Source organism: Lampetra fluviatilis, chromosome 19 (genome assembly GCF_964198595.1).
Source record: "Lampetra fluviatilis chromosome 19, kcLamFluv1.1, whole genome shotgun sequence".
Lineage (NCBI taxonomy): Eukaryota > Metazoa > Chordata > Hyperoartia > Petromyzontiformes > Petromyzontidae > Lampetra > Lampetra fluviatilis.
In genome coordinates this window covers 12514216-12540345 of record NC_136293.1, presented here as the reverse complement: position 1 = coordinate 12540345, position 26130 = coordinate 12514216, and the positions used below count along the sequence as shown (strand labels likewise).

The window sequence follows — 26130 nt, the reverse complement described above, 5'->3', positions numbered from 1 at the left end:
CGCAATGCTTTGTTGTTAGACTATCAGCAACATGTAAATCAGTTTGCATGGTTTCATCATTCAGTGTGAGGGTAATAGTGTTATATTTTAAATGTGTGTGCACCATAGCTGCTCTATATAACGTTTAGTGTGCTTTCCATTGGCAAGAGGGTGCGCACGCTGGTGAAGACTTAGCGGGACTGCCTTAAAATCCATATTTTCTACGTGAGGTTTTTTTGTCTTCTAACTGTGGCGTTTGGAAATGTGAGTGTCTGAGCTATCCGTTGATTTTAAAGTGAGTCATATTGCATCGGACTTTACTGCACCGTATTCAAAGCTCTGCGAGATTTGACCCACCCGAGTTATGATTAATTTTGAATATACTTATGAAAACAGTAGCATTCCTCATAGGATGGCCCAGCTAATATATTTTTGTGCAAAAAAAATGCCTTCGTATCTCATCACATGTAATTTTAAAAGTGTCCATCACTCGTGGTCATTCGTTCATTCTTCACCCTTATGCTTTGCAACTCTCTTAAATTAACATCTTCTGCGTCACATCTCACATTACTCGCGTGTTAAGCTGCACCTAAATATCCGTGCTAATTAGGTTCCCACCGAAATCGCCGTGAGATGCTTCAAGTTTTCGTGAAAAAAAGTGCGAAAAGGTTTATGGCCACCTCCATAAAAAAAAAACATTCCGAAAGTATATTTTGAAAACATATCACAGATAAGGGTGGCATGCGTGGTAATTAGCACACACCCGAGGTACGTGGTGGTACATTGGTTAGCACGCTGCGCTGTGAACCTGGCGTCATTCCTGGCCATGGCCTTCGTCAGCTGCGGCTACGATCTGCACCTGCCCTGCTCACCATCCTCCTCTACAGCAGCTCGACACGGCTTTTATGCGACTTAATAGAGCAGTCGATTTACAAAAGGCTTTTAAATGATTCTCATCATTCTTGTTATTATTGTCACAGGTGAACATCGTGAGAGAAACGTTCCGCTTCTTGGCGAAATGGCCAAAACCATATTGCCTTGTCATCTCTGTTGGCGATGACGTATCGAAACTTTTCGCCAAAAATCGGACAAAGGGGAACGTTTGTCAACGCGAGAATTGGTCCCACTAGATTGGCTTGACATGAGGAGTAACTCTCTGGAAAACGCTCACAAATCAGCAACATACCTTGCGGTTGTTCTCCACTTAAGAGTTTTGAGATATGTCTGTTCCAAATGCATTGATTCCCGAGTCCTGAAAACTTGCATCCAATACTGCACCAGGTAATAGACTGTGGAGAACAGCGGGGAGTTTGTGCCAGCAGGCCGATTGCCATTCCGTCAAAGCAGCAGATCATTAATTCACAACAGAGCAGCACAGCAAAAAGGTCTGACGCGGTACGAGACCTCATTTCCGCACTGGCACCACATCCGCATTGTTTATGCGAGCAATGAGGGCATTATCATAAATCCCAGCACCACTAGGTAAGACCATAGCCTAAGTGGTTATTAAAAAGTGTGGAGATGCCTTTAAGCATCTTAAATTTTTTGTTCCATGCATGTTAAACTTCAAACTCTTGAGGGCCATTTATTTTGTGTTCTGGTTGCGAATGCTTTGATGACCTTTTTGAATGAACATTTCGCGAGAGTTTTGGTCGTTGCGCAGCAGATTTGTTTGTGGACGTGTGACATTTACTTTCTCGATCCAAATATATACAGACGTGCACACATCTACGCATGTACATAAATACACACACACACTCATACTCCTGTCCACATTTATACGGTGTGCAGGCAACCTCCATTCCACTTAGCCTTATAGGCTATTCTTCACAGTTTATTACCCAGCCCTATAAACTGCCTTTAGTGAGTACTCGTTAGAACAGTTCAACACCCTTGTAACAGGGTTGTGTGGTCAGCACCACTCATGCCAAGCCACCTTTAATTTCCCAGTGCTCATGTTGACCACACCGTTGTAACGTGTATGGAATCTAGGGGAGTCCCTTGGCTATGTACTTTGCACTCCTATTGTGTTTTTGTATCGTTTGTTGTAACTTTATGACCCGCCCCTACTGGGCATCTGCGGAAAAAAACAGCTTTGCAGCTCATCGGATTCCTCCTGCCGTCTAAATAAAGATTCTGATTCTGTGTGTGAATTGGCCACCGCAAGGTGACGAGCCGGTAATCACTCCAATATCAACCTCCGTAATACAACGGCAAAGACCCCTGTTGTGGACGTACTTTCGTGCACCTGGGAATCAAGCTTGTGTCGCCAGGATCATAGTTACTTGCACGCCGCACGATGTCACCGCTACAGTTACACAGATGCACACTGCACGCGCTCACACACGGGTGACTAAGGATGCCACCGCTACAGTTACACAGATGCACACTGCACGCGCTCACACACGGGTGACTAAGGATGCCACCGCTACAGTTACACAGATGCACACTGCACTCGCTGGCACACGGGTGACTAAGGATGCCACCGCTACAGTTACACAGATGCACACTGCACTCGCTGGCACACGGGTGACTAAGGATGCCACCGCTACAGTTACACAGATGTACACTGCACTCGCTGGCACACGGGTGACTAAGGATGCCACCGCTACAGTTACACAGATGCACACTGCACGCGCTCACACACGGGTGACTAAGGATGCCACCGCTACAGTTACACAGATGCACACTGCACTCGCTGGCACACGGGTGACTAAGGATGCCACCGCTACAGTTACACAGATGCACACTGCACGCGCTCACACACGGGTGACTAACGATGCCACCGCTACAGTTACACAGATGCACACTGCACGCGCTCACACACGGGTGACTAAGGATGCCACCGCTACAGTTACACAGATGCACACTGCACTCGCTGGCACACGGGTGACTAAGGATGCCACCGCTACAGTTACACAGATGCACACTGCACTCGCTCACACACGGGTGACTAAGGATGCCACCGCTACAGTTACACAGATGCACACTGCACTCGCTGGCACACGGGTGACTAAGGATGCCAGCACTACAGTTACACAGATGCACACTGCACGCGCTCACACACGGATGACTAAGGATGCCACCGCTACAGTTGCACAGATGCACACTGCACTCGCTGGCACACGGGTGACTAAGGATGCCAGCACTACAGTTACACAGATGCACACTGCACTCGCTCACACACGGGTGACTAACGATGCCACCTCTACAGTTACACAGATGCACACTGCACTCGCTGGCACACGGGTGACTAAGGATGCCACCGCTACAGTTACACAGATGCAGACTGCACTCGCTGGCACACGGGTGACTAAGGATGCCACCTCTACAGTTACACAAATGCACACTGCACGCCCTCGCTCATGGGTGACTAAGGATGCCACCGCTACAGTTACACAGATGCACACTGCACTCGCTCGCTCACGGGTGACTAAGGAACTTTCAGTCCCTGAACCTGCAGGGGCAGAGATCCTTGAGAGCAACTTTGCACCTCGTTTTAGTAAAGAAAGGGTTTGAGATTCGGGTTTATGACATTCACAATGCGGAATAGTGGAGATGGATGCTTTTATCGACTTGGTGGTACAGTCTGTGCCTCAGTGCCAAGGTGGACACTTGAGTTTGAAGAGAACACATTTTTATAATAGAACATGGCAGGATGGCCTTTTGTTTCAAACTATATCTATCTCTGCTTGATTTCTGCCGTTCCTCTGATCGCTTCAACGTCCTTCACGTTCAGGTCACCAGATAATGTAAGGGGGGCACTTGGCCTTTTATTATTATTAATTCAGATCTGCTTGTGTCTGAAAATGTCCCCTTTTGAAAGGCTGATGCGATTTCTTCTCCCCAGACACACAGGGAGGAGCCGTGACCTTGCGATAGTGTGCTCTGGCAAGGTTACAAGGCTTCAGAAACGGCTGCACCGGGAGTAGCCGAAATGTCTGCTGTTGGGATCTGGTGCTCGTATAAGCGGGTGGCGCTGAGATTGAGCACGTTAAGCCATGGGCTCTTGATGTCTCGCTGCAGTCAAATTGCCAGCATTTTGGCCATGCTGCCTCCTGTGCATTTGTGCTTCGTTTTGTGCTGGTTTGTATAGGATAACCTGCCACGTGGATAGATAGGAAGATAATATACATTTTTTTCTCTCTCAACAAGTTACCGGTGTAGTGCAAGCATTCATTTGATTTCCCTACGTAGAAATGCGTGTCCTTACAACGTCTAACCTTGCCATGAGCTACTGTCATGCAATATCGATCATTTGCTCACCGTTTTGAATGGTCACCAGAGGAAGGTATTGCATCTCATTCCACATTATCGGTAAATGTGTCAAGTAAATCACTTAAAAAATCATTTGGAGCGTCTTCCTGTTCAATGTTACATGTGATGTAATGGTTTTGTTTGTATATGGATGACGGATTGGCTCTGATGGGTTTTTTTTACTTTTTTTTTTAATCAGATCTTTACGGTCTTCCTATCATGACCCTCGTCTCCCTTGGAAGAGAAACTTTCAGTCTCCGCCTTCTCTCGGCCCTCCTTAGATGAAGATTACCTCTTTACCTTAAACAAGCAATGGGGATGTGCACATGTCTCCATTGGTGACCCAGAGTTCCTATGTCAAATTCTACATTTCCATGGCAGGGACCAGTCTGTCTATGGGATGACCACCGTTGACCTCCTGGAGGAACGTGGAGCCGAGTCAACCCCAACTGAGATGTCGGCTAGCACTGCTGGGCAATCGCTTTTGTAAACGATGAGAAATACCCATCAACAGAATAATAGGCAGGCCCGAAAAGCCGTGAGTTGACACAAACTCAAGCGAAACGTGTAAAAAGCACGCAGTCTTTTTTGTATTATGCAAAATCGTCAGAATTTCCTGAAGAGGTGCATTGTGGTCCACCACTCGGATAAATCACGCAGTTCGCACCAGCACCGTGGATCTTTGCCTGCCATCGTTGACCAGCGGAGAGATGGCCCCCACTGAGTTGTTCTGCAGTGGAGAGCCTCGGCACCCAGCCAACGTTTTTAACGCTTTACAATTGTAATGCGGGCGTAAGCGACCTTCCGGATGTGACGTCACGGGGGGTGGAGTCATGTGACGTGGGTGGAAGGTTCGGGTCCTTAAGCGGGTAAACCGGAAGGGGGGAGTCAGTCGGGGTGTGAGCGGAAAAGAGTGAGGCCACGCGGGCGAGTGAGAAGAGGGGGGGGCGCCGACGGCCATCGGGAGCCAACCCCGAAGACAAGAGGAAGCGGCGGAGTGGTGTGCAGCTGCAGAGGAGACAGCCAGAAGGGCTGCGTGTTAGAGGCAGCGGTGTGGCTGCCAGGAGGAGCTGCGGAGAGAGAGAGAGACAGCACGAGGCTGTCAGAGCTGTGGAGAGAGGAGTTGCAGCGAGTACAGCCAAGGGGGGCTGTGTGAGAGAAACAGCAGCGGGGCTGCTGTTGTGGATCGGGCCGACATTGGAGTCAGCACCGTGGAGAAGCTACAGAGTAAAGACAGCCGTGTGGGTGTACAGCACGAACCGAATAAAGGACACTGAGCCAGACATCGTGGTCCAGTCGTTTATTACACTGGTGTCGGAAGTGCAACGGCATGTCGAAACAAGTGAGGAAGAAAGTTAATCCGGCGCCTGCATCGGCTTCTTCGTCCGACGACGACGAACTCCCTCCAACCACGGATCCTGTTGGGGTGGTGGAGGAGAGCCCGGCTGAGGCGACCACGGGAACGGGAGTGGAGGATGTTGGCGCGGTGGCGGGTCCGTCGACATCATCAGACGCGGATCAACGATGGCAAGCGATGGCGGTACAACTGGAGGCACTTAAGGACGTCCTGGCGCATCTATGCCATCTCGTCGCGCCAGGGACGATGGATGATGCAATTGGTGCTCCGCGGGCCGCCACGTTGCCTGTCCTGCCGCCGCCATTGCCCACGCGGCAAGAGGCCGCCATTTTGCGCGCTCCGTGGCGCCAAACCGCCATCTTGGCCACGCCGCGGGCCGACGCCATTTTGAATTTGCCATCACAACCACCACCATTGGAAGACGGCGGGAAGAGGAGTCGGAGTCGCCACCTTACAACGGTTAAAGAATTTTCCGTCGGTGGGGACTGGAGCGCGTTCGCCTGCCGCTTCTTGGCGGCGGTACGCACAGCAAGATGGACCGATGCGGAGGCTTTGGAGGTGTTGCCGACTCTCCTGGACGACGAATCTGTCCGATTCTTCCGTTCCATAACGACCGATAAGAAGGCAACTTTATGTGGTGTTTTTCAAGAAATGGCCGATGCTTATGAGCCACCAGATGATGCGCATCGGCGATTCGCTCAACGACAACGAGCACCAGAGGAGTCGCCCGTGGCGTTCAGGGGTGCGGTGCTGGAGCTGGCCATGGCAGCTTATCCTGAGACGCCACAGGACCTGCTCGAGCCTCTCATATTAGGGAAAATGTTGGAGCTGTCTCGGGATCTAGGGATCCCCATGCCTGTGTGTGGGCATGAGAAGCTAACTTCCCGGACGGCTGCTAAGTGTCTCGATGCGCAATTCAACCTCCGTCGCTGGAAACAAGTGACGGCGTGGACGGGGGGGCCCGTCAAAGAAGGGGATGCGCTGGGGTGGAACCCTGCGCAGGCTGTCTATGTTCCGGATGACCGGGGCCCTCAACGACTGACTGCCGCCTCCGCTCCATGGACGGGACGCGGCGGGCCGAGACCGCGCGCGGCGCTACCAGAACGGGGCCGTCAGGAGGCGAGGCCTGCGCTTCGGCGCAACGAGGCCGAATGTTTCCGCTGCGGGCGTAGGGGCCACTACGCCAGAGACTGCTGGGCCCGCTTCCCGGCTCCGCCGCAGCAGGAGGCCTCGGCACCGGTCAAGTCGGCTAAAGATCCTCCGAAACAGGCATGTCGGCACGCACCAGACACTCGGCAAGGCTTTACACCTCACCCATCACCGTCGTTGCGCCATCCTAACGTTGTGGTTAAAGCATGCCCTTCGACGGGGCCTTGTCGCTCGGTCACGCAGTGGCGCAAGTTGGCACGGAGAGTCGTCGCGGCCGCTACGGGCTCGTCCACTGTACCGGGGTCTATACAAGGGGTGGACGTACGCATTTTGGTCGACTCCGGCGCGTCTGCGACTATTATTTCGGATGTCATTTTCCATCTGTTGGGCATCCCGCCGGGGGCTGTGCGTCCGGTTTATGGGTCGTGCGTCGCTGCGAACGGGGGTAGCATGGGTATCGTGGGTCAGGTGGATGCTAAGATATCTATTGGGGATGTGTCGGCCTCGGGTGTTGTGTTGATATCGAGAACTTTGGCGGTTCCTTGTTTGTTAGGCACCGATTTTTTAGCTAAGATGCCCATTTTGATCAAAATCAATGAGAATTGTATTGAATTGCCGGGGGGCCGTCAAATCTCGTTTCTGCCGTCGCCCTGGGGGCGACCTGCTTCGGCCGTACAAGTGCAGGCGCTGTCCGTCGCATCTGTGGACATCCCACCTGGTACACAGATGCTTATACCCTTGCGGTATCGGAAGCCCCTGCCTGATCGGCTAGGAGCAGTAGGGGTCTTGTTGTCACCGTCCGCCACGATAACAACCGGGTTGGCGTTAGTGGGGGCACAGACCATCGTCCGGCTGGATCAATTACCGTTTTTACAGGTGCTTAATGCGGGGGGAGAAAACGTCTGTGTCCCGGCCGGTACGGTTGTGGCACATGCCACTACGGCGTTTGCGACCCATGATTGTCCACATAGCCGGGGAGTTGTTGCTGGGGTTTCCGAGCCAAGGAGTTCGGATGATCGTTGGGTTGCTCAATTATGTGACGGAAATTCTTCCCTGTCCATGGAGCAACGTGGTGCGCTGCGTAAATTGTTGTTGACATATTCCGATGTGTTCAGCTCCGATGATTTGGATTTGGGCCGCACTTCGTTGCTTTACCATCACATTGAGACGGGCGATGCTGCCCCTATTCGATTAAATTCGCATCGGATGAGTCCTGCGGAGCGAGAACACGTACGGGGGGCAGTGGAAGACATGTTGGCTGCGGACATTATATCGCCATCTAACAGCCCATGGGGCGCTCCAGTCGTCTTGGTTAAGAAGAAGGATGGCAAATTGCGATTTTGTGTTGATTTCCGCAAATTGAATAAGATATCGGTGGCAGATGCGTACCCCCTGCCGCGTATGGATGACTCCCTCGACGCATTGTCGGGGGCTAAGTTCTTTTCCACACTGGACCTCTCTTCGGGATTTTGGCAGCTTCCCCTTGACGAGTCCTCACGGGAGAAAACCGCATTCCGTACGCCGCAGGGGTTATTTCAATTCAACTGTCTCCCGATGGGATTGAATGCGGCCCCTGCTACATTTCAAAGATTGATGGAGCTCGTTTTGACGGGGTTGCAGTGGGAGACGTGTCTTATATATTTGGACGATATTATTGTCTTCAGCCGCACATTTGATGAACATTTGACGCGGCTGGAGACAGTGTTCACGAGGATGCGTTCTGCCAAATTGAAATTCAAACCAAAGAAATGTCACCTACTGCAACGGTCCGTCCGCTATTTGGGGCACATTGTGAGTGCTGAGGGAGTGTCCACGGATCCGGAAAAGACGACGTGCGTCCGGGATTGGCCGACTCCGGCCACCGTGGGGGATGTTCGGCGGTTTTTGGGATTTGCCTCGTATTACCGAAGATTTGTGCCGGGTTTTGCGACGATTGCGAGGCCCTTGCATCTCCTTACGGGTAAAGGACGGAAGTTTGTTTGGGGACAGCCGGAGGAGGCGGCCTTTCGGAGTCTGCGTGATCTATTGGCCACGGCCCCAACATTGGATTATCCCGATTTCGATCACCCATTCATTCTTGATACGGACGCGAGTGACACAGGTATTGGGGCGGTGTTATCACAGTCTAAAGGGGGTGTAGAGCGTGTCGTGGCGTATGGTAGCCGAGTCTTGTCTCCTGCGGAAACCCGCTACTGTGTCACTCGCAGAGAACTATTGGCGGTTGTTTTTTTCCTACGGCAATTTCGACCATACCTCTACGGTCGTTCTTTTATTGTGCGTACGGATCATGCGGCCTTGCAATATGCCCTTAAAATTGACCAGCCATCCGGACAGTTGGCACGTTGGTTGGACACGCTACAGGAATTTTCCTTCCAAATTCAACATCGGAAGGGAGTGCGCCATGCGAACGCTGACGCACTTTCCAGATTACCGCGGCGCGCCCCTTGTAAATGTGAGTCGGGGACGCATAGGTGTTCGCCGATTCCAAACCCCCCTCAGCCGCTTACGTTGGCCGTCGAGAAGTCGGACACTCCGATGGAACCGGGACCGGCTGACGGGGTTTTGAATCTGCCGCGGTCTGTCTGGATCCGGGAACAGATGATGGATGAGTCATTGGTGTCCTTGCGGAAGCGGTCTGCTAGGGACAATGGGAGTCCGAGTACGGCTATGGGGCCGCAAACCGCTCTCCGAGATGGTCTGCTTATGTGGCGGGAGGGGTTCCAGGAACGTTGGCGCCTGGTGGTACCAACGTCCTTGCGATTCGAGTTGATTAGAACCCTCCATTGTGACACTCTCTTACATTTAGGGGTGCAGAAGACCTTGTTGACGTTGCAACGTCATTATTTTTGGCACGGCATGGCGACAGATGTCGTAGGGCACGTGCGCGCGTGCCCTGCGTGTGCACGACGTAAGCCGCCGAAACATCCTTACGTGCCGCCTCTCCAGTCGATTCAGGTGTCTCGAGTCAATGAATTGGTGGCACTGGACATATTGGGACCTTTTCCACCATCGGCGAGGGGTAATAAATATTTGCTGGTAGGGGTTGAGTACCTCTCCCGTTGGCCGATGGCCTGGCCGTTGCCCGATCAGTCGGCCGCGGCCATTACCGACGCCTTTTTGTTTGGGTATATTATGGATAAGGGGGCGCCTGAGAGACTCCTCACGGACCAGGGCAGGAATTTCTCTTCTAAATTATTGGCGGAAGTGTGCGCGGGCCTTGGGACTAAGAAAGTACGGACATCCCCATACCATCCGCAGACGGATGGTATGGTTGAACGGCTGAACAGGACATTGTCTGCCATGCTTTGCCATACCGTGAGTGAACAACAATCAGATTGGGATCTGCACATCCCCGGGGTGCTTTCGGCGTACAGGATGACGCCTCATGCGGCTACAGGATATTCGCCGTTTTACCTTATGTATGGTCGGGAAAACGTGCCGCCGGTGGATGTGCAATTGGGAACTGGGGTGAAGGGACCTCGTAAACCACTTCCTGAATACATTCAGGACACGGTTCGCCGAGTCACGGAGGCGCGGGAGAATGCCCGCGTGGCTACGGCCAAAGCCCAGGCCCGGAACGAGCGATATGCGCGACGGTCTGAGGGGGAGTGCCCTTGGAAGGTTGGGGACCTAGCCTGGCTTCATTGTCCACAGGTACGTCCGGGGACCTCGCCGAAATTGCACAAACCCTGGCATGGTCCCGTACGCCTCATTGCGGTTCCCAACCCACAGTCAGCACGCGTCCAGATTGGGTCTCGTCGCTGGGTTGTGCATACGTCGCGCTTGAAACCATATGTTGCTCCCTTACATGATGCGTCATCCCCCAATGTTGCCTTGCCGGGGTCTGTTGCTGCTGACTCTTCCCCGCCTGCGTCCATTGATCTTGCTAGAGCGCCTGTCGTACCTGTTCCAGACAGGCCGGCCGTGACATTGCGGGGGACGAGGGGCCCTGCTCGGAGGACGCCTGCCAGGTCTGCGGGACCTTCGAGCCCTGCAGCCCTTCCGACCCAGCTGCGGGCACGGTCACAGGACAAGCCCAAGACTAACTCTTTAGGGACACGGGACGTCGGTGGACTTCCAGCTGCGACAGGGGGATTACCCCCTGTCATTCCTCGACTTTCATCGCGTTCCCGTTCTGCGAGTGGGCCGCCGACCGTCCGGGACGGGCCGGCGACCCGCACACGTTCCAAATCGCTTACGTTTCGTTGATTGTTGCTGTCTTGTTATTATTTTTTTTTTCTTACAGTTGTATTTATTGCATGCTTTTTGTACGTTCGTTGATGTTAATTGCGTTGTTGTTGTTGTTCTTGCTGTTACATTGTATGCTTAGTGTCCTTTAGGGGGGGAAGCTCGGTTCGCCGCATTACGATTTGCTATTGGTCAGCCGAGGTCGGCTGGGATTTTTCTACGGGGGAGGGTGGTGTAATGCGGGCGTAAGCGACCTTCCGGATGTGACGTCACGGGGGGTGGAGTCATGTGACGTGGGTTGAAGGTTCGGGTCCTTAAGCGGGTAAACCGGAAGGGGGGAGTCAGTCGGGGTGTGAGTGGAAAAGAGTGAGGCCACGCGGGCGAGTGAGAAGAGGGGGGGGCGCCGACGGCCATCGGGAGCCAACCCCGAAGACAAGAGGAAGCGGCGGAGTGGTGTGCAGCTGCAGAGGGGAGACAGCCAGAAGGGCTGCGTGTTAGAGGCAGCGGTGTGGCTGCCAGGAGGAGCTGCGGAGAGAGAGAGAGACAGCACGAGGCTGTCAGAGCTGCGGAGGGAGAGAGGGAGACAGCACGAGGCTGTCAGAGCTGTGGAGAGAGAGGAGTTGCAGCGAGTACAGCCAAGGGGGGCTGTGTGAGAGAAACAGCAGCGGGGCTGCTGTTGTGGATCGGGCCGACATTGGAGTCAGCACCGTGGAGAAGCTACAGAGTAAAGACAGCCGTGTGGGTGTACAGCACGAACCGAATAAAGGACACTGAGCCAGACATCGTGGTCCAGTCGTTTATTACACAATGAAGGCATTAGCTCCATCCGTCTGTTGGTCCACAATGGGGCTGGGGGCATGCTCATAATGATTATGCAATTTGAGCGAACCTGCAGCACAATGTTGCACTGCTATCAGCGACTTCACCTATTCGTTTTTATAATAGAGTGATACATTCTACATTTTTCCTTTTAAGGCAGCGCTATTTGCAAAAGTTGCGTTTGTGCACGACTTGCAACGCAGTGTCACCGAGAAGATTTTTCAAAAGGGTTTGCTCAAAAATTAAAGACACAAACCAAGGCAAAAAGTCAACTTGCTTTTTGTCCCGACAGCTGCCCCATCAGCTTCCATGCCACTCGCGAAACGCTTCCCAAAAAAGCGGGAGCGCTTTGGCCAGCGTGACATGCTCCACGTGCGTGCGTCAACTTGTCTGCTTTTTCTCGTTTGCCCACGCGACAGCGATGTTCACGACGCGCGGCTCGCTGTCTCGCGGGAGCCAGCGGAGCCCCACGACGGCGAAGACGGCCGAGCGAACCCCGAGCCAGGAAGTGCCGCCCCCGCCCCCCCCAACGGGCGGGGACAGCCGCGAGTTCGTGTGCAACACCTGGCAGCTGGAGCCATCGCTCAGGTGAGTGACGACGGTGGGGTGCGGAGGCAGGGTTGAGACGCCGCATCTTGCGAAACATCCCGTGGCATTTTACAGCTCAACAATGCAGCTCTACAATTTGCTCGCTCACGCCACTGATGGTGTGGGCGGTGCCCTCTCGCTTGTGGGAAGCTCAACACAGCCCCTCGAGGAGGTGTTTTGACCGATACGTCCACACGGGCCCAGACGTCTTGGAAGAGGTGGAAGTGCCCACTCTTAACCCCGCCGCACGTGAGGATCATCGGCTATACACCTAATAAATAAACTGAAAATTTAAACTTAATCGGCTGCGTACTCATTAATATTGCTCGGTAGACAGAGGGGAGGGGCAGTAAATAAACCTACCCTTTGTATTATCTGAGATTCCGGGAGATGGAATCGAGCAAGCAACCTCTGGGTTGCAAGGCCGGTGTGCTGACCGTTACACCCCGGCAGCATTGGGGGATAACTGTGAATACAATATCAACTCAATAAGTATTCCCACAGGGTTACTCAGATTGCTTTGACTGCGTGTCGGCGTATAGGATATGCATTGTCCTGTTGAATGGAGGAGACTAATGAACACGCGAGGAATTCAACGCGACAAAGGAAATGAAAACGTGTTTGCATTGGTGTACAAGGACAGGCCAAGAAAAGACCTCGGCGACATTGTTCACAAAACAGCCTTAGAACAGAGAAATGTGTAGTAGGCTGCTGCCGTGTGTACTGGGTGAGTAGTCGTCTGTATATATATGTTTTCCGAGGCAGTGATAACGGTGGCGCAGTGGTTTTCTATTTGAGAAACCCTGTTTTAAAGGTTTTCCCCCCTCCCGCCACTTTTCTGCCACCCTCGCCATTATCCTTGTGCCTCCCACCTCGTCCACATTCCACGTTCCCTCTCTTCTTTACCTGTAACCTCCCATTACCATTTCCCTGTGGTTTATTTTCTCTTCTGCTGCACTCGCCCTTTCTCTCCCCTGTGTCACCTCCTCCTCGCTTCCTGTCTTGCTCTGCCCTCTGTCCTGCCTGCCTTATCTCATCTTCTAACACTGACCCTTAACCCGACTGTCTCCCTTTCCTCTGGATTTATCGTGGACTCCCTCTGTCCTTTCTTCTCTTTCCATTACTCCCAATCAGCCCACTGGCGTCTCGCAGTATGCTTCTCATGCATGTAACGTTTACCCACCACCCCGCGTACCCCCTCCCTGCAGTGAATTGTCACGATTCAGTTGTTGTGATTTGATTCAAGATCCATATTTCGTTCGGCTGTGGCAAGTGTAGCGCCTCTTGTGGCTGCACGGGTCACATGCAAAAGTTATCGACAATAACATATCGTCCTCCGTGATCTACCCACTGCTAGATGAAGGCCTCCTCAAGCTGCCGCCATTTCTCGCAATGAAAGAAAACGCCACTTAGCTGCTGAACATGAACTTCTTTCGTCACTCCATCTCCACGGTTCTACGTACTTTGAGTGTCTTATCACCTCTAGCTGCTGCTGTCTGAAGTCTTGGCCGCCGACCTTCATTCCTTATTATTATTGTCGTGAATATTACAGCCATATTATGTATATCGCTTAATTAAAACATGTTATTTTTCGGCATGTTATTATCACGTTCAGGTTTCCAAAAGCACTTCACCCTGCTATCGTGCAACTTTTTCCTTCAGAACAAAAAAATCCACCTTCAATAACTCTACACACTCCGACATGTTTACCACCAGTCTCCCTCCGACAGATACCAGTTGCAGTTATCCATCGTTCACCAAACAACAACACGTACGATTACAAAACAATGCACCCTTATAGGTCGTGATGTCGCGAGCGTTAAGCATCGGTGAATGTACCCCGCATCCATCGCACGTCTCAATTCCCGACCTCCACCCAGGCTCATCTCGTGGACGGGCCAGAAGATCGACCCCGTGGGCGTGGACTACATCCTGCAGAAGCTGGGCTTCCACCACGCGCGCACCACCATCCCCAAGTGGCTGCAGCGCGGCGTCATGGACCCGCTCGACAAGGTGCTCTCCGTGCTCATCGAGCGCCTTGTGTTGGCGCTGCAGCACGAGCGCGAGCGCAAGGCCTCGTCCAAGGACGAGCACGGCCCGAGCCAGCGCTGAGCTGCCCCGCTCGGTCGCCCGCACGCCCGCGGCGACTCGCGTTCGCCCCCCACCCCCACCACCACCTAGCCGCACCGACATCGCTGGGAGGAGCGGGGGAGTGCGGTGGCTGCTGGTGCCGTGCCGCCCCCCCCCACCCCACGCTAGGCGTGTGCCGAGTTGGTAATCGTTTTCCTCGTCACGGTAAAGGTTCAGCCCTGCGTTGGCTTGCTCGCACCGCTGCTGACGGAAGGGCCTCCGCAGAAGGCGGCTCTGGAGAGAGCCTCTCTCGCGAGGGCATTTTGGGCCTACTCTCCCACGCCGGCCCACACGTCGTGGGAGATTTTGTCCGAGTGCGATGGCTTTCGAAACGAATCCCGGTTTTGTACGAAAAGCTGTGCATTATCAATGGAGCCCACCGCGTACAAACCAGAGACGTTCACAGAACACATTTCCCTCTTCTGTGCTGTGTGGGTTTTGTTATCTCTTCAAGCGACTGTAAAACTTGTAAATTGCATTAAAAAAAGTATTGGCTGCAGCTAGTGATAAAAGGTAGTGGGCACTTAAATAAATAAATGAGAGCCAATTATTTGCACCATCCATTTATTCGTTTGTTATCCACAGTGGCATGCCCGCATCCAGTGATTGCGATCACTGTTTAGAAAAAAACAGGTACAAAGTTTGTTTTGCGACGATTAAACATGACCCATGTGTTGTGGTAGTTGTCGGTGACATGAGGAATGTGCTATATAGTTGGCTGTGGAGTCTGAGATGTGTTCACAGTGGTGGTGTAACCTCACCGGCTTTATTTATCGCTTTTAATCACACTCGCTCGGAATTATTTACAGTTGAGGCTAACATAAGAAAGTGAAATTCATGGTAAAACTGGATTAAAACTATAAAACAAGAAAATAAAGTTTTAATATATAAACTAATGTAAACTCTTTGTCCCGTTCTAAACATAGCAATTTGTTAATTTGTTGAATTAAAATTAAAGATGCTGTTCTTGTAAAGAAGAAAACATTATTCTTAGATGCTACCTGCCAAATCTCTTTTGTGTACTTGGCACAAACCATCGCAGTAAAATTAGGTGTAATTTCAATCATAGTTTTACTTTATTCCTAGCTTAACTAATTTGAGTGCACACTTAACGTTTGGCGTGACCAAATGTCCGTGCGGATTGGTACCAGGAGCACCTCTTTAAGCGTTTAATTGCCACGGGCAGATTTGAGGGCCAACCGAGGCACAGGCTGTAAAAGCGTAGGAACGCGAACCGCAACCTCCTCCTGGACACGCCATCAGCTCTTTGCCACCTCGCCGTTGCCCCCACATTGACCCGCATTGCCAGGGTGTGCAGCGGGCCACGTCAGACGACACGGGGGCCAGTCCGCTCCGCAGATCCGCGCCGACGTGTCGCGTGCGTGATTGAGCCGCTTGGCTTCGCTCAAATACCCACGAGGGAGGGCAAGTGACCGTGCCTCTCCTGCTGTGACCACGCAGAACCTAAGCTGCTCGCCCCCCCGGAGATTATGCGCAGATTTTTGGCTCGTCACCAGTCTGCCGCAGCTTTTCCTCGCCCCAGCGTGATGCGACGTGGGCGTAGAGCTGAGATTAAGTCCCCTGTTGCGCTCGGAGGGATCCGCAGTCAATGTTCAGCCACTTCCGTGGCGCCGGGCTGATTATCAACCGTTGTACATAGCCTCGGATATGGTTACATTCGTGCGTGTAGTCATCGCACCAGGGAATTGTAATTCGTTTGTATGTATGTATGTTGGACTTCGTAGCCAACCATGATAATCGGAGGTATATGTATTTATAATTGTATGCATATGCAGCGTTCAATATTGACATTGGTGTGTGTGATTGATCTAAATATTTACCTTCATGGCTGGCTGCGGTTAGAGAGAATATTTCCATAAAAATGTAAAGCCACTTTTTAATGTGGTCCTAAATAGGCTGCTCATGCTTTCACAACAGCAGGGCGATAACAGGTTCTAAAACAACCCAATAATCCGTTAGAACCCCGCTCGCTGTCCCTTGTGTTTATGGAGAAGGTTGTGAGAACACTCGTATCAACTCCTCGGTGTTAGCACCTTGCTTTTGGCAAGCAGCTACATCTTGATGCCATTGTTTTTCATTTCGTGTTGTTTACCGCCACGCTGCACTGTTGATTAATATTTCTTGTTTGACCGGTGGCTCGTGCAGTTGTAAATATAGTTGAGTGGAATTCAAGGTTGTTGCTCAAAGTTCGGAAGCTCAAATGTCACGCCATCACGCGAGGAGCAAAGTGATTTGAATTCCGTGCAGTTTCCCGTCGGTCACAGAAAGTACAAGAAATGTCACTGTCACTGTCGCCGCCGCCACCTTCACCGCAGTCGCGGCCGCCCCTCGCCGCGGTGCCACGGCGTCGACACAACCTGGCATCGGGGGCGGTGTGGTCGCTGGAACGGCGCAGCGCCGTCAAATAGATCAATGTCGCCATGCGTGCGCGGTGAGATTCGCTCACATCTTGTGTACGCATGCTTGTCGTGCAGGCGCTCAGTCGCCCTCTGGTGTGTTTTCTACTTGAAATTATCGAGGGAGAACGTGAGCTCCTTTAATTCAGTTCCTGATGAAGCTTTAGAGCTGAACTTTGGAAATCGTGCCGAACAACGCACGGTACCACCCGAAGTCACGTCGGGGAACTTCACGCGCACCTCGGCCAGCGTGCGATTCTTGCCGCCGAGCCCTGGAGATAACCGTCGGCAGTGCCCCATCCCTGGGCGAGTCCGCTGCGGGGATCGACAAGTGCCAACGGGAGCACGGGGAATGTTCGAGATGGCATTGTGGGCGTGACTGACTCTGAGGGAGTTGATTATGCGGGGTGCCGTGTGTTGAATCCCGTGTCATCGGCATGTAATCGAGACGCTCAATTGAATTTTCCACGTTCGCGTTACGGGGATGGGCCGTTAGGGAATCTGCGGTTTTCTTTTGCGTCGGGTTTCTCGCTCTCTGTCTGACTTTGCACAGCTCCCCCAGGGCCTGCCTTGCTGTGCGCGTTTACCTGCATCTTGTGCAAAGAGTTCTTTATACCTGTGGTTCTTACTAATGATGCGAACGCGTCATTATTTTATTCTGTCTTCGAGCACATTATTCATCATCTCTCGTGCTTCGGTTGTTTTTAAACTCGGATCCCAATGCGTCCAAAATGTGAACATGCGTTGGAATATCTGTGCTGTTTTTTATTTTATATAATTGGCACAAAATCACAATGTAACCTTTTGGTGGTTGTTTAGATGGAGGGGTGGAATGGGGGGAGGGGTGTGCGCTACAGCGAGAACAAAAACCAAACAAGACAAACACGGAAATATTTACATACACACACACGCAGGTGACAGCGCCGTACATTACCTTGGTCATTATATCACATATCGTTGAATCGTTGACAACACTCGCATGAATTTTATTCATTTTCTGTTTGATGGCTGATTCACAAAGGGGCAGGAGGGGAGGCAGAGCCATGCCCCTGGTGCCTCTTTTCATTTTGCCGAGCGGAACAACATGTGTCTGCACGTCTGAAGGGTCATCAATACCCCTGCGTTGCTCCTTCACCCTCTGCACGTATATGATTATACCCCGATGCTCGCTCCTGCTTGTTTCGGAGTGGGCAGGCAGACACGACGTTGCTATTGAAATGGCATCCTCGTGAAATCCTACTCCACGGATCCCTCTTGGCTCAGCTGCCATTCGCTCTCTTGGGTCAAAATTGGGGCAACTTGCGTGGTCACACGCTGGCTTTTATTCTGTGGTGAACTGTGTTCCGACGCGTGCCTGACAGCGCACTAACGGAGGGCAATGTTCACAGGCTAAACGTGCGTGATGAAATTAACTTGCAACTCGCTTGTATATATATTTTTTTATTAAATATTTTCTTTTTGTTCATAAGTGGGTGTTTTTGGTAGGATTTAGTAACACTGTTTTACTGCTGTTTTTCTAATAGTTCTACCGATTATGTTGCCTTTAGCAATGTTAATCACGGGTGGTGACTCGTCAGCCTGAGGTACATGGGAATTAATGAGCCACGGATAACAGAGAGGGACCATCCTATAGACGTGTTTACGTCATTTACCCCTGTTAATTTTAGCTTTAAGCCTCGAGCAAGTAGAAACATGAATATCATATTGTCATTGTGTTGCGCATTTAAGGAAAGCAGGGGGTCCCCCCCACCCACCTTTCTGTAATCCAGCCTGCATTGGCCAACAGTCTACAACAACGTTTTGCTTTTGCAATACTTCACACACTCGTGGTCAAAATGTTACGCAGACGTAAGCGCGTGCTCGATGGCACGCGCTCAGAACTCGGTGACCGGTCCTTTGGGGGTCGGCCGCGAGTCACCCGCTCGGCCACTCGCGGACACTCGCGGCTTTAGGGCGCTCCCGAGCCACCGCGGAGGCCACGGAGTGTTGTTCACGACCCGCCGCTTGCGTCCCTTCGGCGGCCGTTTACTTCGCCCGCGGGCATCGCAGAGTGACGCTGGCTTCAGCCGTGCACTCCCGTGCGTTTCAATTGGCCACTGTTGAGTTGTGTCTTTTTTTAAAACGCCTCGTGCAGCTTTTACGCGACCCTTAACAAAAATTGTTCAAATCCAAAAGCTAAATCACAGACCAGTTGGTTTCTTTAAAAAAAATGCGCACGTGATTAAATAGAGGTTTTATTTTTTGTATATTTGTAAGCTTGCGCGTGCATGTCGGAAAGATGTTCTGGTGCGTGCCTCTTCAATTTGAAACCTAAACGAGATGCCCTGCAATGGCGACCCCACAGGGGCCGACGCGAGCGGCGTGCGTCAACCTCCACTGAGCAGAATTCGTGATGAGCCCCGAGGCGAGCAGCGCTGTGCCCTGTCACAGGGAGGTGTCAGCGACGGGACACACCACGTGGCAGAAGGGTCCTTCTGCCACGTGGTGTCTTTCTGCCACGTGGTGTGACAGTATCTGCTTATTGATTTGTTTGCACGACTGAGCGTTTAGCGTTTGCCTGAGATAACGCGACAGGTTACGTTGTGGGCACGAATTAATATATCTTTTTTAAAACAACGTTATTCTAAAAGTCGGGCACGGCCAAGTCCACTCGCACTAAACACAGGCCAGCTCTGGTGTGTGAACGCAAGAGGTGAAGTGACTTGGTAAGCGATTGTCAAGTCACGGTCTTCAAGACAACTGGGAGTACAATATTACTCGTATTAACATCAACTACATGCCCCCCTACCCCCCACCCCCGAGTAGTATGTACTCATGAGTCATCTCAACTCCTGGGCGACTTTGTGGGGGCGTTGGTGTTTGGCATCATTCTGTTTAGAGTTGCACACAAACACACGTGTGTGTGTGCGTGTGTGCGTTACCACGAAAGTCGGAATAAACAACACTCCGGTACCAGCGCTGCGTTCGTGTTAGGGGCACCCTGCCCTTTCTGTGCATGTAACTAATCAGTAATATATTACATTGGAATTGTTCTGCTTTTAAACCGTAATGATTTATTTTTATTTTGCCAAGATGCTACCTACAATGACTACGGTGGTGGTTGAATACTTTATGGTTTTGATATTATTTTCCATGGATGTACGCTTGATACTTTATTTAATTTAGAAACAGCGTTGCTTTATAAACCCCGATGTGTAGAACACCGATGCGCGTGGGACAGTGCTGCCGGGGACTGCTAATAAGCTCGCAATGTAGAATTTCAATATCCTAGTCCCACTTTTAATACAATGTCAGTTTTCTCTCATTTAGAGAGGGTGATTTGAAAGAGCGAGAGAACAAGAGGAGAGGAAAACGTTTGGGGGGGGGGGGGGGTGTGAGTATGTGAGAGTGCGTGTGTGTGAGTCTATGTGAGTGAGTGTGTTAGTCTGTGTGTGAGTGTGTGTGTGTCTGTGTGTGTGAGAGTGTGTGTGAGAGTGAGTGTAAGTGAGTGACTGTGTGTGAGTCTCTGTTTGCGTGCGAGTCTGTGTGTGATTGTGTGAGAGAGTGTGTGTGAGAGTGAGTGAGTGTGTGTGAGAGTGTGAGTCTGTGAGAGTGTGTGTGTGAGTATGTGTGTGTCTGTGTGTGTGAGAGTGAGTGTGAGTGAGTGACTGTGTGTGCGTGCGAATCTGTGTGTGATTGTGTGAGAGAGTGTGTGTGAGAGTGTGTGAGAGTGAGGGTGTGAGTATGTGTGTGTCTGTGTGTGTGAGAGTGAGTGTGAGTGAGTGACTGTGTGTGCGAATCTGTGTGTGATTGTGTGAGAGAGTGTGTGTGAGAGTGTGTGAGAGTGAGGGTGTGAGTATGTGTATGTCTGTGTGTGTGAGAGTGAGTGAGTGACTGTGTGTGCGAATCTGTGTGTGATTGTGTGAGAGAGTGTGTGTGAGAGTGTGTGAGAGTGAGGGTGTGAGTATGTGTGTGTCTGTGTGTGTGAGAGTGAGTGAGTGACTGTGTGTGCGAATCTGTGTGTGATTGTGTGAGAGAGTGTGTGTGAGTGTGTGTGAGTGAGAGAGGGTGTGAGTGTGTGAGTGAGTGAGTGACTGTGTGTGAGTCTGTGTGTGTGCGAGTCTGTGTGTGTAATTGTCAGAGAGTGAGAGGGTGTGAGAGTGTGTGTGGGAGTGTGTGAGTGAGTGCGTGTGAGAGAGTGTGAGAGTGTGTAAGAGGGTGTGTGTGTGAGAGTGCTTGCCACCACCGCTGTGACGCCTGTGGCTTTGGATGGCAGGTTTTTTGGATCTGGCAAGCGTGCTCGGTGCAATAGCTATGCTGGCCAGTGTCCCGTGATGTTTAACATGTTATTAACAGACCAAACCTTGTGATGTGATCGTGCAAAACAATAATAGCGACTGGCGAACAAACAGAGCCGCCATTCATCACAAAACAAATGTGAATTGTCAACTTTGCTGCTTATGGAGCCTTTTGTAAAAATCATCTCTTTTTTACGATTAATTGTATTTGTTAATTGATATTGCTGGTTGTTTCAAATGGGGTAAGCCACTTTGCGTGACTTTTTTAGTCGGACGGGTGCATTGCTTAACTACTGCATTATTGTTTGTGTTTTGTAATACAATGTGCAATTAATACGGGCCTGTGGTTATGATCTTTGGTGTTAATGTTTCTGAGAAAATAAAAACATTCAGACATTAGCGGCTCTGTTGTTTTTCCCATCAATTTATTTCCAACGCAAGCATGCGAGTGCAGACGAAGGTTTCTGTTGCCATCGTCTGGAAATTGACTGGGCAGTAGTTGTGTGATGAATCGTAGATTAAAATTGATTCTCCCACACGCGATACACGCATCTAAGAATCAATTACTCTGAACTCGTGCACTCTTCAGCTGATGGTAAACACGAGACAGACGACACAAGGCGGAGCATTCAAATGAGACGCGACATACAAGGCAGAAAATTATGAGTCCAATCTTGAACGCGAATCGTGACACACAATTGAGGGAGGGGTGAAGAGCTCCACGTCTATAACGGTAGACTTGGCCTTGCCTCTTATCGTTGCCTGCAGGTCCTTCAATTGACGTCTACGTGGCAGTATGTGGTGCTGAATAGATTGCTGCAGGTGATAATGGGCATTCGTTCTGTGTGGGTGGAGGTGCGTGTGTGTGTATCAGATGATGAACTTAGCTTGTCACGGTTGTTGTTTTTATATGTGCTGTACAGCACTTTTATTTCATATAACTTTGATTTATGTGAGGTGGTTTGTTGGTCTCAGTGGCAAAATGTGTGCGTGTCTGTACGCACTTACTGCTGTGCGTGCATTTTTTCACGTCCATGCATTTCCACGTGCCGCTATGCATGTGCATTTGTGGTGGTGGTGGTGTGTGCTTGAGCGTGTGAGTGTGTGTAAGGAAGAGGTGTCATAAGATGCACTGCTGCTGCAATCCTGGTTGAGCCAGTCTTTGTTCCAGGCCATGCCAATTGACATCCGAATGTGTCCTGGACTATCTCTAGGTCAACTCGGCCTAAAACAAGCACCGCTGCGCCAACACCAACACTGGGAACAACACGGAGGCGGCCGGGCGTGTTGCTGACACCCAACGCCCTCTCGCAGCATCGTTTCAGATCGCAAATGCGGGAGAGGTCGCTAACGGTGGCCCCCATCCCAACTATCGGGATAAATCGCGGTCCTACTTGCATGGCAACGAGCGAGCACGTGGGCGCGTGCGAGCGCGTGCTCGTTCGCGCGCGTGTGCACGCGCTGCAGGGATGTCATAAGTGAGCGATCCACTGTACGAGTCGGCATGACCCAGGGCATGGTGCCGCCTGCTTCTCAAATGGAATCTTTGTTTATTTATTTAATTGCTCTTTGCGTGCGTGTGTTTGTTATTTCAGTGCTCTGGCGTTAATGTGTACGAAGGGACACATCGGCCGCCTTTTAGGCCTCTCTCAAATTAATCTAAAGTATTTATTTTGCTCTCTCGCTGTCACCAAATCGTCTACATTACTCATTCATACTGTACAAAAGTCAGAATTGCTGCAATGTGCTGTGACATGCTTTCTGCCAGTTCCAACTAGGAGCATCCGATGCATGCCCCCTTGCATGCAGTGTGCATGAGGGTTACCACCTTGCATGCAGTGTGCATGGGGGTTACCCCCTTGCACGCAGTGTGCATGAGGGTTACCCCATTGCACATCAGACAGTGCCAGGTCACCTCTTGTCCAACGTGTGGCTGCGTGATGAAATTCCATAAAACCAAGTCACCCTTGCAATAACAGGTAATGCATACTCTTGACTTAAAGCTTTCGTGACTGCAGGAATTCATATTCTTGAGTCTTTCGGTAAAGTCACGGAGATAGATTCAAAGAAAATAACAAAAAAATATTTTTGTTATTTTCTTTGAACCTATCTCCAATAACAGGTGATGGGGTGGTAGGAGGAAGGAACCGCTTTCGCGCTAATTGTAGCGTCGATTAAAAAAAACACGTTTTTGTATCAACGTTGATGGGTGAATTGACGACTTTAAAAACATCACTAACGTTGTTATTATTTACAAATAAAATGTATGGATGTTTTCATGACTTTTGCTGTACTTGGACTTGTGATGGCAGACATTTAAGCGCCGTTATTCTGCATCGTGGCTTGAACAAAAATAAAATAAAATTATATTTCCCCCAAAAATGCCATGAATGCCTGTAGACCGCCTTCAGATGCGGTCGCAGTGGGACGCTTCATTAATCCGGATTGTGTTGTGCGATGTTCTGGTATGCACAAGGGTGTCAAGTTGTTCATTACAGGGATGGGTTCGGTGTCTCATCACCCCTTGTTAGAAGAGACGGTGCAAATCTGCACTATCGTCGCTGTTCGCCGCACACACGCGCGCACACACACACTCACGCACACACACACGCAGACACACGCACACACGCAGACACGCACGCACACACACAGACACGCACACACTCACGCACACACTCACGCACGCTCACGCACACACACGCACACACACACGCACATACACACACGCACACACACGCACGCAAACGTGCTTGTCCGTTCAACAAAGGCCACCTCTCAGTCACACGTGCCAATGACGAAACACACCTCGCTGCCCAAATCCTGCCTCCTGCTTACGTTGGACAACTTTCACCGTTTTTATTTTTTGAAGCAGCGGATTTAAACGAAAAATCCTCCTACTCGATCATCGCAATCATCATCACCTGCATTGCCATGTAAGAGATATTCATAACCAGGTGACGGCCATAGCACCGACCGCGTTTCTCTGGCGAGAGATGTGTACGAGAGACGGGCTATTAGAAATTACGATTTGTTCGGAACGTCAATAATTAATTGGTGCTGACGAAATACAGTGCATGACAGCAAGCTAAGCAAATAATCGTAACCGTGACATGAATATTATCTTGTAAAAGGCAACGCTCAGAATCGACGACCAAAAACAACAACTCCTTACCGTGTCGCGATACACCAATTCTCTTCGGGCTCGACGTCACCATCGCGCCACAACTCTCGCTCTGCTCTGAAGCAGAGCCACCACCATCAGATCCATTACCACGACAAAATGGTTCAGCCACCAGGGCAGCATTAGCGAGGGCGGCGGATGGAGTGCTCGCTACTTGGTGCGGTGAAATTATGCGCAGCCGACAAATTGCCCCGCGGGATCAATTGTTGCGGCATTTTACAAAATTGGCGACTAAGAAGCTCGCTTGGTGCTCTATCTGATTGATCGACGGGCTGCGAACCCTTCCACGCAGACCCAATGCGATAGCTAACATGCCCAGACCTGCGTCCTGATGCCCCCCCATCCCATCCCAGCCCCGACATCCTCGTCCCTAATCACACCGTTCTGCTCGGGCGCCTTGAGAGGCTCTGGGTGCGTCCTCTCTCTCTTTTTCTTCCTTCTTCCTGGGCGAGTTTGCACCGCGCGCGCCACGACTTGGATTGCTGCGTTTTGTGGAGGGTTTCATCGGAGCCAGGCTCCCCCATGCCCCCCCCCACTCTCTACTGGCCCTGTGAAATTCACGCGTAGCAGACCCGGAGGTCGCCACGTGTGGCCCAGGGAGAGGGGCGAGAGATTTACTTGGCCAGCTGTAAAACAAAACAGCACAGGGCGTGAAGTTGCACGCTGCAGCTGGCAAATGATTGAGTTCGGATTCCTGGTCACGGATAACGTGGGCGGCGAGTGAGAGCGACATTTGAACAGATCTTGAGCACCCCCCTCCCCTTTACTAACTAGCATGGTGAAGTATGGTTAAACAACTCCCATAAGACTTTCGCGGCATGGGTAGGCCCTCGTTCAGCAGTCGCTTGACAAAGTACTGACAATTAGAGCTCCTGAGCCATCGTCATCGTTTTACTGAGGCCATCAATTGGTTATGCCATCTCGTACAACGGACACAACAATATACATCATTTGAGTGCATAATAACCAATGTTTGTTTTATAAACATCTTGTTTGAGGGATATTCACCTGTTGGTCCAGCTGTATTGTTTTCAATTGTATTGGTTATCCTTTAAATGGACGCGCTTATTGTTGCATACATGCACCGCTTTGCAAGTGGACTGTCTTGACATTTAACATCAAGAGACGCAGGTTTGGCGTGCGGTTTTTAGATGTTACAAATATCCAATTCCATTTTTTCCGCTCAGGCGCGATTACATTTTGTAGGATTCATCTGTCAGACTTCCAGCCAGTTATTTTAATCTTTGTAACTGCCATATGAAGGATGCAAGGAAACTTGACTTTTAAATGTAGCAAATGATGAGAAAGTGGTATTTGAAGACGAAATTGTGCCCTCGTCTTGACTGGAAATCCGCATTTTAAACTTGTACTGCACCTGCCGCATAAGCTGCCACTGGCTCTTGTTATCTCGCAAAAAAACTCGACAGCCTACAATAAGCCTTAGCCAGATAGCTCTGGGGGTGGGGGGTGGGGTAAAATGTGGGTAACTATTTTGACCTTTCTGATTGACCCCGAATTGAGGTTAAATGCTCGTTGTTTCACCATTAACCACCATCCTGGCGATGTTATGAAATGTTGCGATTAAAATTCGCGATTCGAATCACCAATAGATTATTTAGCCGCACTGAATCTTGCCTCCGCCCATGGCAGCAGGGATCGCTTAAACCCACGACACACAACGCACGAACAGTAACTACGCCACGGCACTTGTGCCCGGCTAGGTGCACTTTGTGGCCACGTAAAGTCTCGAAGGTTCCCCGCGGCAGGAGGTCACGGGACAGACCCAGG

The 26130-nt window shown here is 50.9% G+C and overlaps 1 protein-coding gene across 10 annotated transcripts in view; it reads left to right on the top strand.

Moving 5' to 3' along the window:
• The window catches only part of BLTP1 (bridge-like lipid transfer protein family member 1), a 135066-nt gene extending 113506 nt beyond the window's left edge, over positions 1-21560 (top strand). For all 10 annotated transcript variants that reach the window (XM_078865107.1, XM_078865099.1, XM_078865106.1 and 7 more), the window contains 2 exons: positions 12169-12337; positions 14218-21560. In XM_078865107.1, coding sequence (XP_078721233.1) covers positions 12169-12337; positions 14218-14449 — 401 coding nt within the window. In that variant the 3' untranslated portion in view covers positions 14450-21560. The remainder of the gene's footprint in view (positions 1-12168; positions 12338-14217) is intronic.
• The last annotated feature ends 4570 nt before the right edge of the window (positions 21561-26130 follow it).